We start from the raw sequence: 17,884 nt of genomic DNA on the forward strand, positions 1-17,884 counted from the left end.
ATAGCCTAGTCACTGAAGAAGGGGAGGCCCGCCCACCCATTAAACCTTTTCCCAGGCACATAAATACTAGTGACAATGCTGATTATATTAGCATTCCACAAAGATATTGAATCTGAGTACACAGGCAGTAACAATTTGGAGAAGTAAAGTAAATGATGCTATCATTTGCCATTCATCTCAATGACAAAATGGTTTAAGTTAAAGTAACAATTCACGCAAAAATGAAAGTTCTGTCATCATTTACTCATCCTGTGTTGTTCCAATTCAAGTGTCAAACACTTTCTAACCTTTGTTTCTTGTGTGGAAGCACAAAAGAAGATTTATTTGAGGAATGCTGTTAACAAAACTAATCACTGAAAATTATGCAGACAAAACTCTGAAGTTCCTCAAAGTATCTCCTTTTGTGTTACTTGGAACACTGAAAAAGTCTGATGACAGAATTTTAATTTTTGGGTGAAAAATTTACACATAGACAAAGTGTAGCACAATTAAATGTGCTAAGTGGTTAATGGTGAAATTGAAACATTAAATTGCTCAGTCTTTAGGTTTTCTAGAGTCTAAAGTCATATTTAATTAATAATCTAAATATCAGCTAATTCGTGTCTTTTTATGCCACCCAAATCCATATTTTCTTTCAAATATCATTAGAACCTTACTGTTATTAGCTAATTTAATACCTTAGCAAAGCTTCATGTTAAATTGTTTTTATCTCTTAATGAACAGCCTCGTCCTCGTCGATGCTGACAATGGGTTCAAGCACAGTTCACTCCTCTTCATCTCATGGTGGAAACCAGGAAAAGTTTTCGCAAACTTTTTTCGACCGCCTTTACAGACTGACAGCCCTTCTGTGCAATCCCGCTGTCGAAGAACATCTGAAGTCCCTCCCACACTCGGCGCTCCAGGGTCGATGGACCAATCAGAAAGCGCCAATCCCCCCTCCGCCATTTTGTAAGTTAATATAAGAAATACTAGCAGGTCTACCTCCCGTCTGCGACAACCTGTAGTTTTGTTAGTGCCATGGACGGGTAAGTTGAAAACACCCTCATTCCAAATGTGTTACCCCTTAAACACGTTTTTGTATTTTAATATTTTATACATAGCTGTGGCTTAGTCAGTATCCGCGTTTAAAATGTGTTAAATGACGTAGAGTGAAGTGGAAATGGTGATTTTTGATTTGCCTCTGCCGCTCTTCATGTCTCTCGAGCCGGAAGAGCCCAAAAGTTAGACCAAACTGACCAGCGACCTGTTGCAGGTCGTATAGTTGAGACGGCTTCGTGAAACACAAGCCAAATAAAACTACAGGATTTCATTTACCTCAAGACTAAGCGGAAAAGATCAAACGATGCTTGTAACGAGCAGAAACGAAAGAACAGCCGCTATTTGGCAACCAACGTGTCTCAGTTTCCGCATTGTTGTTGGGTGGCTAGCTCATTGACTGCTAGCCTGCTAAACCGGTGCAAGTTCAACTTTATTCTTGCTTGTCTCGTTTGTATTGTCGATGCACGTTACTTATTTTTAAATCATTATTAAGTACATTTGATAAACGCGTGAAAGTCCATTTTAAAGTCGCTGTTTTACATAATGACGCGGTGAAGATGTCACTGGTCCTCCAGAAATAATCTTGATTTAAGGGTTTCAATAATAACGTTTTGTTTGCGTGTAGGTCGAAAAATCGATATTTAAAAGAACGTACATGTTTGTGCTGATTATAAAGGGTAAACGTTGTATCTTCTTAAAATGTAAATTTTGTCACGTTACTCATCATGTTTAAACCTTAAATTAATTTCTTTAATGGAACCTAAACCGAGATGTTAGGCAGAATGACAGTCTTCTTCAGTCTACAATTAAAGTTAATAGTGACCGAGACCTGTCATTGAGCATAACATTTACTTTTGTATTCAGTGCAAATGAGAAAAACATACAGGTTTAAAACATGAAAAATAATGTTTTTTCTTTTTTTTTCTGCAGCCGTTTAGAGACTGATCTGTATCCTCTGGGATCCAGTTACGTCACTGAAATAGAGTAAGTTTTGCATTTCTATAAACATTCCCTGGTTGTACTTGCATTATCACCTGAGTTGGCCTAAAACGAAGAATTCAAAATATATTTTCAAGAAAAGAGTGAAAACCTCGATATTGTTGATATGAAAGAGTGGCTTAACAGGCCTGAGTTGTTTTACTGTTTGTCCTGTGGATCAGGTTACTGCCTAGAAAGTGCAGCTTTTAAAATGTAACTTTTCTTTTGAATAGCTGTCTGTTGTTCCTCCCTGACCCATATTCCATCTAATATAAATCGTTTAATATATATAACCTACTATAAATCTATATTAGCATTTGACATTTTTGTGTCCGTAGGCATCTTGAGCCCTCACTCAATTTTTTTTTTTTTTTAAACCTCAATTAAAATCTTGATGTCTTTCTACTTAGTCGTGGCCTAATGGTTAGAGGGTTGGACTCCCAATCGAAGGGTTGTGGGTTCTAGTCTCGGGCCGGACGGAATTGTGGGTGGGGGGAGTGCATGTACAGCTCTCTCTCCACCTTCAATAAAACGACTAAGGTGCCCTTGAGCAAGGCATCGAACCCCCAACTGCTCCCCGGGCGCCGCAGCATAAATGGCTGCCCACTGCTCCGGGTGTGTGCTCACAGTGTGTGTGTGTGTGTTCACTGCTCTGTGTGTGTGCATTTCGGATGGGTTAAATGCAGAGCACAAATTCTGAGTATGGGTCACCATACTTGGCTGAATGTCACTTCACTTCAGTCTTTTAGTACACTTAAACCCCACCCCTTTCTACATTTATTCAAATTTGCCTCTGTCCAATCAAAAACTAATGGGAAGAACCAAGTGCACATCCTGCTTTTTCAATATTCAGTTTCACTCAGGTTTACATCACAATATGGAAGAAACCATTGTCTCTGCTATTATTGCATCACAACTTAAAATATTGCATAGGCCTGTCTTTTGCAGAATTACCGTCAAATTAACTGTAGCATCAAGACATGTATTTTCTAATATTGTTTAACTTTTTTTTTTGTTCTTTGTAGCAGTGTCCATGATATAACAGTCGGCACAAAGGTATGTCATTTAATTTTTTTTTCATTTTAACTTTTTTTTATTATTATATTTTTTTATGTATACATTTTCGCCAATTGTTTGTTTGCAGGTGTTAAGTAACAATAGTAGTTTTGGCTGTATATCTGGTTTTAGAGGTTGTACCTTCCTGCTTCCTCTTATCCTGAAATGCTGAGACAAAGGAAACCGCTCTTAATGCTGAGCCTGAAATTCTTGTCCCATCTGCATTTGATCCTGGGACTGTAATTACTCTAGTCAAAGGTCATCTGCTGTTTAAACAGTCACTGTGATAAGTGACCCAAAGGTGAAAGAGGTAGCCTACTTTGAAGTCTTGTAATAGTTTTGTTGACCATTTGTAAATGGTGGCTTGGGTAATTTACTTGTTATATTTAGTTACTTGTATTTTTGCTCTACAGATATTTGTTTACAGTATTGCTTTTTTCACACTTATTTGTATGTGTTTGTCCTTCGAGACTGCCCGCTGTTGTTCCCCCTGATGTCTTTCACATATGTGAGGAAGAGTAGAGATGTAGTAAATTGAGTCAGCCCTGTCGGAGTCTGAGCACTAATACTGTTGCTGGAATGCTGTGGTTGAATTCCTGTCTCCCTGACCCCCTTATTCAACACCATTCAAGACTGTGCTCTCACCCAGGAGGCTTGCACTTTGTCAATTGATGTAAACATGTTGGCACCTGCAAGTCTTGAGCTCCTAGACACCAGTGTGGGAGTCATGGTTCTCTGCTTCATTTTTTTTTTTTTTTTTCCTATCCTAAGCGAGTGCTCAAGCTGCAATGCCCTGCAGTTAAAAATAAAGAAAGGAAGTGCTGGAGTTGGGTGGATGTCTCAGTCGAAAACAATGGATGGTTCAGCCAGAGAAGCCCTTCCTATCATGACTGCTTTGTGAAAGATGTTGAAACCTGACTTCTGCAGGTTTTAGCTGGGAGGAATGTAGTGTCCTTTTTTTCTTTTTTTGAGGAAATGCCATTCCACAATCTCTATCCTGTTGTTGTTGTTGTTGTTGTTTTTGCACCGTATTATTGACTGTGTTTATGTTGAAGGCTGCTTATTGAGCCTTTGGGGCTATGTTTTAGGTAAACTTTATCCAGGGTGTGGTAAAGTGCCCCTGAGGCTGTTTGATGAAGACTGTGGGGTAAAATCAGCCTGAGGACCAAGCGTTCAGCTTTGGTAACAATACTTTCCTTTGGGCTGGAACAGAACATGCATTGTGGTAATAGTGTAAAGGCTTTGGGTTATCCAACGCATGTGACCACTTCAGCAGAGACTAGCCATTTGAAGTGGTTTATTAAGAGAGGGATGCTGAATGATTTGCTCATTGCTCCAGTGCTCAAGTGGCTCCAGCTTGGCCTTGAGAGAGAGACTTTGTATTAGTGTTATGGCAGGACACAGCTGCCTCTGTTTGCCTTTCTCTTTTTCTTTGTTCTGCGTTTAGCCGCAGTAATCTGTGTAGTGCTCTTGTGTATAGAAATGCCTGGCCCATGAAAAGTTGTAATCCTAGGCAAAGAAAATGCTACTTTTTTTTTTCATTTTGTAAATGTTTTCCAATTGCGTCATCTTAATGATTGTGTAATCAGATGATGGTTAGGCGGATGCTAATCTTTGTCACATGACTTTCTATAATTCTGTGTCAGATGATATTTTAACCCTTGGAGGCATGGCTCCTTTTTCTTTAAAGTTACCTTATTTAAAAAAAAATTCAGGTGGTTTACATCTAATTGTATTGCAATGTGGTGGTTTGAGTGTCCTATATTTTGCAACCTTTGAAAAATCATTCCTGCTTGATGAACAACTTCCCTTGTCCTTTCAGAGGGGATCTGACGAACTCTTTTCCTCCTGCATCTCTAACGGACCTTATATAATGAGCTCTGGAGCAGGTAGGAATTGTTGACTATCAAAAGTAGATCAAATTGATTTCATACAAATGCTGTTCTCTTTAACTTTGTTCTTCAGAGAATCCTGAAAAAAAAACTTAAGAACATTTCTTGCTATTATAATAATTTTAAGCATTGAATCAACATATTAGATTTCACATGAATAATGTTGCATAACTTTAATAAATTACTAATTCTTACCAACCACAAACTTTTTACTATTGACGTCTCTTCCTGTCAGCAAATGGTAATGACAGCAAGAAGTTCAAAGGGGACATCAGGAGCCAAGGCATTCCTTCACGAGTCATTCATGTACGCAAACTGCCAAATGACATAAATGAAGCAGAAGTTATTTCTTTGGGGCTTCCTTTTGGCAAAGTGACCAACCTTCTGATGCTGAAAGGAAAGAACCAGGTGAGGAAAAAAAACCTTTCCTTTCATTTCCCACAAAATATGATTACCCTGCTTTGACGTGCAACATTGTGCCTGGTCTTATTGTGTTATCTCCTCACAGGCCTTCCTGGAGATGAACACGGAGGAGTCCGCACAGACCATGGTCAGCTACTACTCCTCGGTCACCCCTGTCATCCGCAATCACCCGATCTACATGCAGTATTCCAATCACAAGGAGCTAAAGACTGACAACTCACCCAACCAAGTTGTGAGTACAAATTACATCACATTAGGCATTCAATCAAGGGCCATTACGCAATATAAATGGGTTGTTCAAGACTGATAATGTATACTTGTTCTCTACCCCCTCCTTTCCCATAGAGAGCACAGGCAGCACTGCAGGCGGTGAATGCGGTCCAGACAGGAAGCATGTCTTTGAGCACTGTTGACGGAGCAGGCATGGGCAGCCAAAGCCCTGTACTGAGAGTCATCGTTGAAAACCTCTTCTACCCTGTTACTCTTGATGTTCTTCACCAGGTGCTAACTCTTTTTCAAAATAAATGGGGGGGGGGGGAATGTCAAAGCACTTCCAAATGCTAATTTTTTTTTACCCTCCCCCATTTAGATTTTCTCAAAGTTTGGCACAGTTTTGAAGATTATAACCTTTACCAAAAACAACCAGTTCCAAGCACTGGTCCAGTACTCGGACGGAATGACTGCTCAGCATGCAAAACTGGTAAGTGGCACAGTGGATCAATATCGTAATGGATGAATGGGTGGCTAAATCCCTTCTGAACCCTGTAATCATTTGGCTTAACTTTCAACAGTCTTTAGATGGACAGAACATCTACAATGCCTGCTGTACCCTTCGCGTCAGTTTCTCGAAGCTCACCAGTTTGAATGTTAAGTACAACAATGATAAGAGCAGAGACTACACTCGCCCTGACTTGCCTACAGGAGACAGTCATCCCTCCCTCAATGCACAGACGATGGCTGCAGCTGCCTTGAGTAAAACTTAATCTACTACTTCATTGCTGTATTTACTAAATGTCATTTTCATGTAAAAAAAAAAAAAAAAAAAAAATCACAAACCGGAATTTTTATATTTTTTTTCCCTTTCAGCTGCTCCTGGTCTTATCTCTGCATCACCATATGCTGGGGCTCATGGTTTCCCACCAACATTTGCCATTCAGCAGGCAGCAGGTTGGTCACAGCCTTTCTAATGGATCTCTGTGGATTGCAAGCGTATCATCCATGCTGTATACTGAAAGCGGTCCTTCCCACAGGTTTGTCTCTGCAGGGTGTGCCTGCTGGGGCTCTTGCATCGCTCGGTGTCCCCGGTGCCGCCGCCGCTGCTGCTGCAGCAGCTGCAGCAGGACGTCTGAGTCTTTCTGGTCTCGCTGCTGGAGGAAACAGTGTCCTGCTGGTCAGCAACCTTAACCCTGAGGTTAGTCCCTTTTTGAACTAGTTTAGATTCACTTAGCTGTTAGTTTATTAGGCTTTGGTTTGTTTCAATAAGCCAGACATGATTTTGGTTAAAACTGGTACAGTTCATAGACAAAAACAGAGAAAAAGTGTTTGTGGGATATAATTAGATGGCATCTAGTTAAGAATTTAATTCTAGAGCTCTTCAAATCATATACTGTGTATTTAGTACTCATTTTCTATTATACAAACATGCATGTCAACCGTTTCTTTATTTGTTGATCTTGTCTGAAGCCATCTAAAACATTTCATTTCTAGTGTCTCTTTAGAGCTATGAGTATATATAGTCTCTATCTTTCCTGTGTTTAATTTGTTTCTCTCCTTTTCTTTTTATTTCCTGATTGTTCCTATAGTGAAATGCATTTAATTTAGCAAGTTCTGCTGAATGGAACACTACATTTTTCTTTGTGTGTACTGACCTTGTTTTTTTTACTTCCTTTTTCTTGTTTCTCTCACTCCCCATTCCCCTTCCCCCTTTTATTATTTTTATACCTTGACCTGGAATCTTTTGCCAACTGACTGCGCCACTTTTTATTTTTTATTCATATTTTAAACTCCCCACCTTCTCAAACAATATGGTTCCCAATTCATGCCAATATTGGATACATATACAATTTGTTTTTCTGTTGTACAACAAACACACAACAACATCCCCAACCCACCACCACCATGTTGTTGGATATCCTCCTCCGTTACCTCTACCCTTCCCCCATCTTTCCATCATGAACAATATCACCCACCTTCATGATCCTACCACCGTTTTTCGCCATTCCTGTGGAACTGCCTCGCTGTGGACATGTTCAACCTCCACTGTCCTGCCTCCGATCTTTTCCTGTCCCTTCCTCCCTACGCTGCCTTCCTCTGCTGTCTTAAGAGCGTTACGCCCCAATGCCTCTTTATTCTTTTCGGTATGTTATCATTGGCATCTCCTTTTTTATTACCTTCTTTTTGTTTCATATTTTAACTTCATCTAAGATGTGTACTTTGGTTTGTATATGTGAAATATGGGGTTTTTTTAGAGAAATGGCATATCAGCTGGAGGTTTTTAGGCTCCTTTATTTGGCAGATGCCAAATATGTTGCCAACAGCTATATATCATGTGGTTTTATAAAATGTTCATATTAGTTGCTTAATTTGAACTAATCCTTCTTGCTGTTATATCCAGTTTTAAAGCCTTTTGCTGCAGCTTTTTACCTATTGTGAATGCCATGCTCTAATGTTTTGTCAATATTTAGAGTTAAAAGTATATATTTCCCCCCAGTCCCAAATGTAGTATTAAAACCATTCAAGATTACTTTTGGAGTACATCTTTCCAAAAGTGTTGATCCATGTTTGTTTTAATAGAATTTTAAGTAGTAAATGTAGTCTCTTACCAACAGTATTGCATGCCTTAATTTAAATATAAAATTACTTGATTTTTAGATGAAGTAAAAACGAATTATTTTTTGGTTGTAATTATCCGCTCAAAGTAATCACGTCTTTATGTAGATATCGTTGTTTTTGGGGTTTTTTTTGAAGGCGTGTATGGTGACGTCATGAGAGTGAAGATCCTATTCAACAAGAAAGAGAATGCTTTGGTGCAGATGTCTGATGGAACCCAAGCCCAGCTAGGTATTCATAATGCTCTTCATATTTCAACTTTTAAGTTACATTTTTCTAAGAAACTTGATTTTATGTAACACTAACATGTCTTGTCCTTTTAGCCATGAGCCACTTGAATGGACAGAAACTGTATGGTAAGGCTTTGCGGGTCACTCTCTCCAAACACACCACTGTGCAACTGCCACGTGAAGGCCATGAGGATCAGGGGCTCACCAAGGACTACAGCAACTCTCCTCTTCACCGCTTCAAAAAGCCAGGCTCCAAGAACTACTCCAACATCTTCCCTCCTTCCTCTACTCTCCATCTTTCCAATATACCGTGAGTCCACTAAACTAAACCAATCTGTTTGGCAGTCTTTAGCATTGACTTATTAAACAACAATGTCTTCCCTTTGCAGACCTTCTATCACTGAAGATCATCTCAGAGGCTTGTTTCTAAGTTCAGGATCTGTGGTTAAGGCCTTCAAGTTTTTCCAGTAAGACATTCTAATTCTAAAACATTGAGCTCTACAGATGTTGCCATGATATTTGCATAAGTCTTAAAATGGTGTCTTTTTTTTTTTTTTTCAGGAAAGACCGAAAAATGGCCCTTATCCAGTTGGGCTCTGTGGATGAAGCAATCGAGTCTCTGATCAAATTTCACAATCATGACCTGGGAGAGAACCATCACCTCAGAGTGTCTTTCTCCAAGTCCACCATCTGATAGAGGCTGTTTTGATTTCGAGAAGGTGAAAGGACTGTCACTTTAGACCAAACTTTAAGCCTTCCACAATTTATATCACTGTGGACAGATGTTTTCCACAACACACACTTCATCATTCCTTTATTATATCTATATTCAAATATGTATGTCTATTTGTAATTCCACTTTGAACCCAACGTGACTTGGGTTTTAATAGTACCTTTTCTCAGACGGTTTGTCTCATGATTTAGTTCATCATTGGCACACATCGGTTTTGGATCATAGATGCTGCATAGTTTACACTTGTGCCTCTGCGGAAAGCCGCAGCCTTTCAGGTTGCACATGCAAAGCCTTGTTTGGTTTGGTGAGCCTTTAATTAAGGTTTTTTTTTTTTTTCTTTTTCTTTTTTTCCTCTCTCAAAGCTATTCCCTATTTACCTTCCCAAAAAAAGCAACTGTGCCTTACATGGTGCTTAAAGTATATCTTAATGGCCTTAGTAATGTCTTGATGTTTTTGGCTTCTTTGCAGAAACCATTAACCTCAGACATACAAAAAAGACTGCCTGATGTCCCAGGTGGTCTCTGTTTAAATTTGACCAGTGAAAGCACAGGAATGTTTTCCTGTGAAAGGCAGCAACTAGATCATAGTTCCTTACAGGCTTCGGTTTTGTACCTGACTGTCACAGCTCGTTTTACATATAGTTATTTTATATATGTGGTTCTACTCTGTATGTACCATTTTCAGAATATTCTATATTTGTTTAGTTTCATTCCATATTATTTACACTTGTATACTGTATCATCTTTTTGGGCATTGGCCCACTGCGCTCTGTCTATACAATCATATTTTTCATTTAGTTTGGAGTGGGACACTTAACCACCAAAAGCCCCCCACCCAACACACCCTTCTCCCTGTTGCTTATTAAAGGTTTTGTTGATTACATCACATTTTGTTTATGCTGAGTGTGGCAAAGGAAGTCTAGTTCATGAGTGTTATAATGAACTTCCAGAACTCCCGTTTCTACTGTGTCCATTTGTCACTTGCCTTTTGTGTTAAAGAATATTAGCATTACAGTGTCTTGATCTCCTCTGTGAGTTTTGTGTGAACCGAGAGACCTGTGATGATGCTTCAGACTGTTTTTAGCACTTCTTCGTGTGGGGAGGAAATATTAAGGCCTTGTTCTTTCTGATGCATCCATTTCATGTTAATTGTGACATGAGACTTGATGCGCTGACATTCCCTTTTACTTTTCAGCTTGTGCTATGGGGGAAATTCTTACTTTCTTTTATCCTTTGTAATTTAGCAGAATATTGGTGTTACTGACAGGTGTTGAGCTTGTTTGGGTGGGTATTCATTCTTTTCTTTTTTTGAATAGTAGCATGATGGACCAAAGCATCTTCCCTGTCCTGCCAGCCAGTTTTTGATCTCTTGTATCTTTACTGTGCAGTGACATTGTTTTATCAACCGCTTTGATTTCATTGGGCAGAGGGTGAAAAAATTGAAGGTTTGTGTATTATTATTATTATTATTATTATTGCCTTTCTTTACAAGAAGCAACACAAGATCTTAAAGAAAATATTACAAATTATAGAAAACGTTGCAGGCTTTTTTTGCCTTATGTATCAAATGATTATTTCTGTTATCAGAGAACAGAACCAAACCAGTCTTAAAGTAGCAACAGGGCTCCCTTATTACTGCGTTAGTTAAACTTCCTTGTTTTTCCCAGTGTGGATATAATGTTGAGAAACAGAGTGGGTGAGGGCTACTGTATATAATCTTTGTTTTGTACAAGTAATTGAAAATCAACAATTTCTGTGTCAAACATGTATATTTTGATAAGGTTATTATAGCAGACATTCAGCTCATTGTAGAGCCTTCCTTTTTTTTTATTACACAATATTAAAAGAGATTCCAACACATTGTGTCTGAACATGTAATTGCCCTCTTGAGAGCTTAACCTTTTGATTATAGATTCTCATACTTTTCCTGTCTTCAATAAATCTTTCCATTTCTTGCTTTTACTCTTTTTGATTTAATTTCTGAAGTTATTAAACATCCTGACCTTTTTACATTCTACATCTGTATGCTCTTTCAGTCATGTGGTTAACAACCTCTCTTTTTGACTTTCCTATATTTGCACTTTTACAGTGAAAAGTGTGTATATAGAGGGGCAAATACCCAAGTCTACACTGTTATTTTGTATAATATATGAATGAAGATCTCTTAATGTTATATGGACCACCTTGAACAGCAGATGGCGCACTTGCTTAAGATTCAAAACTGGGTCGTTCCTTCATGTCAGTGCCTTTTGGGCTTTGATACTTGTGGAAAATGAGTTTCTCAGTCTGTTTTATTATAGAGGAGCTTGTAAAATGTTTTAAAAAATCATTTGTCAAGTTCTATGTTCAGTGTCGACCAGTTGTGTAATACAATAACATTTACATTTCACAACATTTAGAAGGGTTGTGGCATTTAAACACAACCATAACTCAACTCAAAGCTTACATACCTTTTGCCAGGATTATAATCACAGTGTGCAGCATGTTGGAGGATTTAAGATTGCATTGCCAACAACAAAATTAATCCGTTCGTCGGTCTTCAAGAGCCTTTGGAAAAAATAAAGTCACTGCATAACTAGTTCAGGTGGTACATGTAAGATTTTGGTTCGAGTTGAGATTTAAATTTGTTGAAGGAAAAAATCTACTCCCCTTGAGGTCAGTGGAATAGACTCACTCACATGGTCTGGCTTTGGCTTGATTTTTTTTTTTTTTTTTTTCTTACAGCTTTTTCTTGCCAATCTCTTCCCTCATCTCTTTCTCATTTTCTAAAAGTATTGCTTGCTTTTCTCAGGGTCAGAATCCTTGATGTGCCGCTGTTGCACATCCCTGCAATCAAAATGATAAACATAAAATATGCAAATGGATTTCATAGCCAAATAAATAAATTCAGATCCAAAATTCAGATGTCCACCCGATTAAGATCATTGAGGCATCAGAACTGTAACAGACAGGAAGTGGATTGCCCCCCCCCCCCCCCAAAAAAAAAAAGTTTTGTATGTGTAGTGTGCAGTGCTGTGTAGATTGCTTACAAAATGTAGTCCATTACTTGGAGAATAAAATAAAATAAAAATACATGACAAAAACTAGTCATATACATTTTGAAACATCATATGAATTACATTAATGTAGTCTGACTACCTTTTGATTGCTTTTAGATTACTTTTGATCTAATCCATTTATCACACACTTGAATATGATTGTGCACCATATTTATAAAACAATAAAAAAAGAAAATGTGTTCCATGCTTTGTCATCAACATGCTTTAATACATTAAACACTACATTAGAGCATGAGAATTGGGGTGAATCAGTACATTTTAAAATCATAAAAAAATTCCCTAATTACAAGTACTTAATTTTTGGAATCAGATTACGTAATCCAGAGTATATGTAATCAGTTACTACTGTATCTGTCTACCTACAAACACGTATAAATACATGTATACATATATAATATATATACTGGGGACCTAAATGGTAGAGAGTCATAGGAATAAAATAGTTAAGGTGCGTTTATAGAATTGAGAGGCATGGCACTGTGCCAACCATTTTTCACGGTTGATAGAAATTCATTATTGGATCAGGTGAAGGAACTCATTTAAAGAGGTGCCAAACCATATTATTGAGAAAGTTATCTACTAGCCCTATACCAGACTCAGTTTTTCAGATATTTAAATAAAGTGCCACCAATGCTATTTGCTGCTTGACATTTCAGTAAATTGGTAAGGTAGTTAAGCAAAGGGAAATGTATTTCATTGAACCTTTTGAGCCATTTAAATATGAACAGAGCAGTAGTTCGTCCAGCAAACTTTCAAGAAAACTGAAGGATTACTTATATCTTCATTTTTTATAAATTATTTAAGAAAAATGAAAGCTTGCTGAAAATGTACTCACTCTGAGGCTATCCAAGAAAAGTATGGTTTTTTTTGGGGGGGGGGGGGGGGGGGGTTACATTACCTACCAACGGATCCTCTGTAGTGAGTAGGTACCATCAGAACTCCAGCGCATCAATTAAAAACTTGTGTAGCAAAAAGATGTTTGTAATAAAACCATCCAGATGTTTTTTTTTTTAACTTCAAACTGCTGCTTCTGGCTAAAATACATGTCCTTTATCCATGTTAATTCTTGCTCTAATTAAAAAGCAAGCCATCTTGTCTGAATCAGGAGAGTAATATGCATAGATCATGGATTTGCATATGGATTTGTTTGTTACAAACATTGTTATTTATTTATTTATTTTTCACATCACAAGACATGAATTGATGGACTGGAGTCATGTGGACTATTTGTGGATTATTGTCAGCTGTTTGGACTCTCATTCTGATGGCACCCATTCACTGTAGAGGATCCTTTGGTGAGCAGGTGGTGTAATGCTATGTTTTTCCAAATCTTTCTGATGAATAAAAAACTCTGCTACATTTTGAAGGCCTGAGGGCGAGGACATTTTCAGCAATTTCTTAATTTTGGGGGGAACTTTTACTTTAAAATGGGAGAGAGCAATAATCAAAATGTACAACATATAAATAGTAATTTCTTATTTTATATTTATTGAACCAATCCTTCACAGAAATGTGGTCAATTTTGTTAATCTCTTTTTTTTTTTTGTTAATAAAAAAGTTTGAAAAAAAGCAGCTTCAAAGCTGAAGTACCAGGTAGCCTGCATAAATGAGGGATTTTAAATGTTATTGTGGGCAACAGTTGATAACTGCTGTAAAAAGAAGGCGCAAACATGCTCAAGAAAGCAATTTAAAGACGCATATGCGTAATCTTGAGATGACAAAGTAAATTGCAGAGGTGAGTTTGAAGAGAGCTCGTTCAGGCCCCGCCCCCTCCTGAAGGTACACCGCTGATGATAACTGTCTGTCGCACACGAATCAGATTCAGGATGAACTGATGAATTATGAAGAAGTGCGCCAGTCAGATGCCTTAGAAAGCTTACACGATTTAGTCGATCCAAGCTGAACATTTAGCTGATCCCGCAAAGCTGATCCAAAGAGTGAGCAAAGGCAGAATGGGGCAAAATCGCCTTTGTTCCTCCAGGACAGAGATGACTCGTGCAAACGGCTTGAGATGTGCGTAGGATATCTGCTTATCAACTGGAGCAAGCCAGAAACAATACGATTCCACCAATAACTAACACGCAACTTGTGCGAATAAGATGGAGCGCTGAGGAAACGCGAATCAGAAAGGCGTGCGTTACAGACGGGGATGTGTTTCATGTGTGCTTCTCGTGCAGACCACATGGGGTAGAGGTATCTGGAAGTTGCAGCGCTGCAAACGGGGAGCATCACTGTAGGAGGCTCGAGACGCGCGTCGCACTGTCCCGCGTTCAGATGATGGACGGATTTCTGGCAGAGCGCTAGAAAATTACCCTGGACCGCATTGGATGGCTTTTGCAGCATAAGAAACAAGTGTAATGGATTTCCCCCTCAAAAGAACATCAAATGTATGCAGTTTTATGAAGTAAGCTACAGAAAGTAATTCGCTCGAAAGGAATGAAAATCGCTCCGGATTAGCTGCATGTCTTGATATGATGTCCAAAACTGCGCATATACATTCACTCAAGCAAGCAGTTCTTTGAAAAGTTGTCACTGAAATAAAGGACCGTGAATTTTCGTTTTGGAGGTGAGGACTAGTATACCAACTCAAATGGAGTTGCCGCTGGTGGTTTTTACGGTAGTGTGTTGGGTCTCCGTATGGTCGGACGACCGGATCATCTCAGACAGACACGCGGTCTACTGGAACAGTTCAAACTCCAGGTGAGTGGAGCCTGCTCTATGGCAGGCTCTTTTAATATTCACTGCTAAAAACTGACTGCTATTCTTACAATTTCCTTCACATCATGTGTTAGTTATTATTCATCGGCTACATATGTCTAGTCTGTATTTGTGTTTCATATATTAATTTATGGCTAGTCCAGTTGCTGTTACTGGGTTTTGCTAGTAAAGAACTTGTGGAAGTGTCCAATAAATTATTAAATAATACATTTTTGAGACGTGATCTTGATGTTTACTGTGACATTTCTCTCTATTCTCTCTTGCTTTTTTATTTGACACATGTAAGAACTGGTCAGAATGGCTACTTTAGTCTTACTAGAAAGTTTTTTACTAGTATAATTGTCACCAGAAATAGAATATAAGTTGTTGAACAGTTAGTAGCTAACTAATAGAATAAGTACCTAACTAAAATGTTTGAGTACCTTAATAATTATTAGTCAAAAATTGAGTGCAAGCAACTATTTGAATACACACTAGTTAATGGGCATAGTTGAATTCTTTATTTATTTTATTATTATTATTATTATTTTTTTTTTTTTGCAATTAATTGGCAAAAAAAATTGCAGTGACCAGTACTATTGGGATACTGACTTGAAGCAGTTGACCACTAGGGAAAAAAATTATACTAGTGATTAAATTAATAGGGACTTGTCACTATCAATCAAAATAAGTGCTAATAAATTAAAATAAACAATAGAGTTTTAAGGAATACATGTTAAATTGGCTTGCCATACTCTCAAACCTCAGGCCATGTATTATCACTGCTCTATGCACAGATGATTGAAATTGGCCTTTCTTGTGTTTGCAAAGTGTTACATTTATAAATGAGGAGGTGTAAGTTAAACATTAGTGTGGATTGTAGAAATTGCGTAATTCGTCAAAGATCTGTGACTGACTCTGAGTATGGTTTAGCACTTCTTATACTCTTAGAAATTACTCAGGGTTGAGAAAAAGCCAGCAGAGATCATATTTGCCAGGATTTGTTCACTCTTGCTGATGCTGTCAGAGCTTGGCACTGTAATATTTTCTAAATTAATAATAACAATAGCAACACTTCAGTTTAATCCTTTCAGTGTGGAGATGCCAGAAATACATCATAATGCTCCACGCACACAGCTGGAGCTGAATATAATGGTATATTTCAGAAGCTTTGCATGAACTGAATCAAGAATTTCAGCTTATTATCTTGATGTGTTTTTGTCTATCAGGAGATTCATGGTGACTCTTTCACAGGCTGACAGGTTTCGAAATCATAAGTTCTGTGTGAAGTTCTTGACATTGCTCATTCCTCCTTATTTCAAGGGTATCTGTAAGCATCGTTCTCTTGCTGGCTTGGAGGGTTTGCTCAGGGGATGTCAGCCTAATGGCTTTTGACATGCAGCTCCTCAGGTAGAGGTTGGCTAGATAAATAAACACGGCGAAGGTGCTCTCACGGCTGAATTAACAAAGTTAAGAGTAGCTGTCTTGCAGTACATCAGTAGTCTGCTGAGGTTTAAAATATTAAAGAGGCTCAGAGGAAGAATTCTTCTCGAGCTGGGTGCATGCTCTTCCACCTCAATAAAATGTAGGGCTGGATTAGAATTTTTTGCATTGTATAAGCCACCCTGATGCATTCAATCTGCATTAATCCTTATTTAGCAGGAAAGTCTACCATTCTCCACTCTTAGGAAGATAAATATGCAGTTTTAGAGTCCCAAATCCATTTTAATTGATAGGTTTTGCTTACATTAGGTTTTTAATAAATGTATACGCTGCAGTAGTTTTCAGAGAAACTTCTCCAAATGTATTTCTTAGCCTGTAACCCTATTGCCTGCATTCACAAAGAACATGTATTTCTATTATTTTCCAGCGACTCTATCAAAGAGAGCCGCATTTGTGCCCCACCAAGGGATTGTGTGAGAAACAATCCAAAAAAGAACGCCCAGGGGTCAACTTTACTTTTCATACCGTCCTGACCTCTCTTCTAGTCCTCTCACAGTATTGTAGACACAACTGAAGTGAACCTTTTGCAGGGCAATTCACCTTGAGCATTAAAAGCTTGCCATGAATCATATTTTCTCTTTCTTAAGCTCCCTGTCAGGGGTTTTCTATTGAAGCCCACGCTGAAAAGAAGATGGACATCCCCTCGATGCCAATATGGCCGGCCTTTTGGGGAGTCCAGATAAAAAAAAAAAAAAAAGGGACGATGCCCAGCTCTGTAACCTAAGAGGATGGACTAATCTAATCCTGTGGTTTATCCTTCAAAAGGCACTATATTCTTGAAAGCTTTGAGCTTCTTAACAGAAGTCCCTGCTCACAGCCCTTCGCTCAAGTTGGAACGAAGAACAAGAAAAAAAACAAGTGGAGCTGAGGAATCCAGTGCTCACAGTGATTCAGAGATGGCTGCTGTCATTATTCCCTTGACAGCTCACACTGCTTTTTTTCTGAGATGCTCTGCAGTAGTGCTTTATGTTGAAGTCCTGGCACTGTAAAGCAACAGAGGGTTATTTGCATGCAGGTTCATCTCTAAATTGTTACTATTATGGAAACAATGAATATGTGAAAAGGTCTAGATGAAAGCCACGAATAGCGTTGGTTCTGAGAAAGCTATGAATATCTTAAATAAATTGCCTGGGCAACACACAATGCATTATCGACGGGGCCAGCCATAATATCGGCTTATTAGTATTCGGAATTGAGTTTAATTAAACATAACCTGTCATCTGATTGTTTGCTGTCAGATGGAATTGCAAAACCATGTCTAATGATTTGACGACCCACAGCTGTGTTGATGATGTAATGACTTTGAAATACCCGACTTTGAGCTCTTTACAATGGGGAGAATCTTGAGCACTGCGGCTCAGATTTATACGATACTCTCGACTCGGGTCTAGTCATGTACCTCAGTCATTTCCAAGTGGAATTAAATTTTTGAAATGAAACTCATTTA

General features: G+C 38.4%; 2 protein-coding genes across 3 annotated transcripts in view; both read left to right on the top strand.

Annotated features, from left to right (window-relative positions):
* The first annotated feature begins 943 nt into the window (after positions 1-943).
* On the top strand, positions 944-11,036 carry ptbp1a (polypyrimidine tract binding protein 1a). Of its 2 annotated transcripts, none has more exons than XM_052548606.1 (16): positions 944-1,025; positions 1,969-2,022; positions 3,042-3,072; positions 4,895-4,961; positions 5,200-5,372; positions 5,473-5,619; positions 5,733-5,888; positions 5,977-6,087; positions 6,179-6,359; positions 6,474-6,554; positions 6,638-6,798; positions 7,711-7,744; positions 8,355-8,447; positions 8,540-8,756; positions 8,836-8,913; positions 9,008-11,036. In XM_052548606.1, exons 1-16 carry the CDS (start codon positions 1,018-1,020, stop codon positions 9,138-9,140), a joined length of 1,725 nt encoding a protein of 574 aa, XP_052404566.1. In that variant the 5' UTR covers positions 944-1,017; the 3' UTR covers positions 9,141-11,036. The 2 variants fall into 2 exon arrangements, with proteins under 2 accessions (XP_052404566.1, XP_052404567.1); XM_052548607.1 differs by having other exon boundaries at positions 971-1,025; positions 3,045-3,072.
* A 2,999-nt stretch (positions 11,037-14,035) lies between these two features.
* efna2a (ephrin-A2a) overlaps positions 14,036-17,884 on the top strand; it is a 55,885-nt gene continuing 52,036 nt past the window's right edge. The window contains exon 1 of the mRNA XM_052547653.1: positions 14,036-14,937. Coding sequence (XP_052403613.1) covers positions 14,828-14,937 — 110 coding nt within the window. The 5' untranslated portion in view covers positions 14,036-14,827. The remainder of the gene's footprint in view (positions 14,938-17,884) is intronic.

The sequence above is a fragment of the Carassius gibelio genome, chromosome B2 (genome assembly GCF_023724105.1).
Source record: "Carassius gibelio isolate Cgi1373 ecotype wild population from Czech Republic chromosome B2, carGib1.2-hapl.c, whole genome shotgun sequence".
Classification (NCBI taxonomy): Eukaryota; Metazoa; Chordata; class Actinopteri; order Cypriniformes; family Cyprinidae; genus Carassius; species Carassius gibelio.

Excerpts from the sequence above, each read along its gene's own strand:
- ptbp1a (XM_052548606.1), top strand. Across the intron at positions 5,373-5,472 it reads TGCTGAAAGGAAAGAACCAG|GCCTTCCTGGAGATGAACAC; the intron begins GTGAGGAAAAAA and ends ATCTCCTCACAG. Across the intron at positions 6,555-6,637 it reads TGCCATTCAGCAGGCAGCAG|GTTTGTCTCTGCAGGGTGTG; the intron begins GTTGGTCACAGC and ends TCCTTCCCACAG.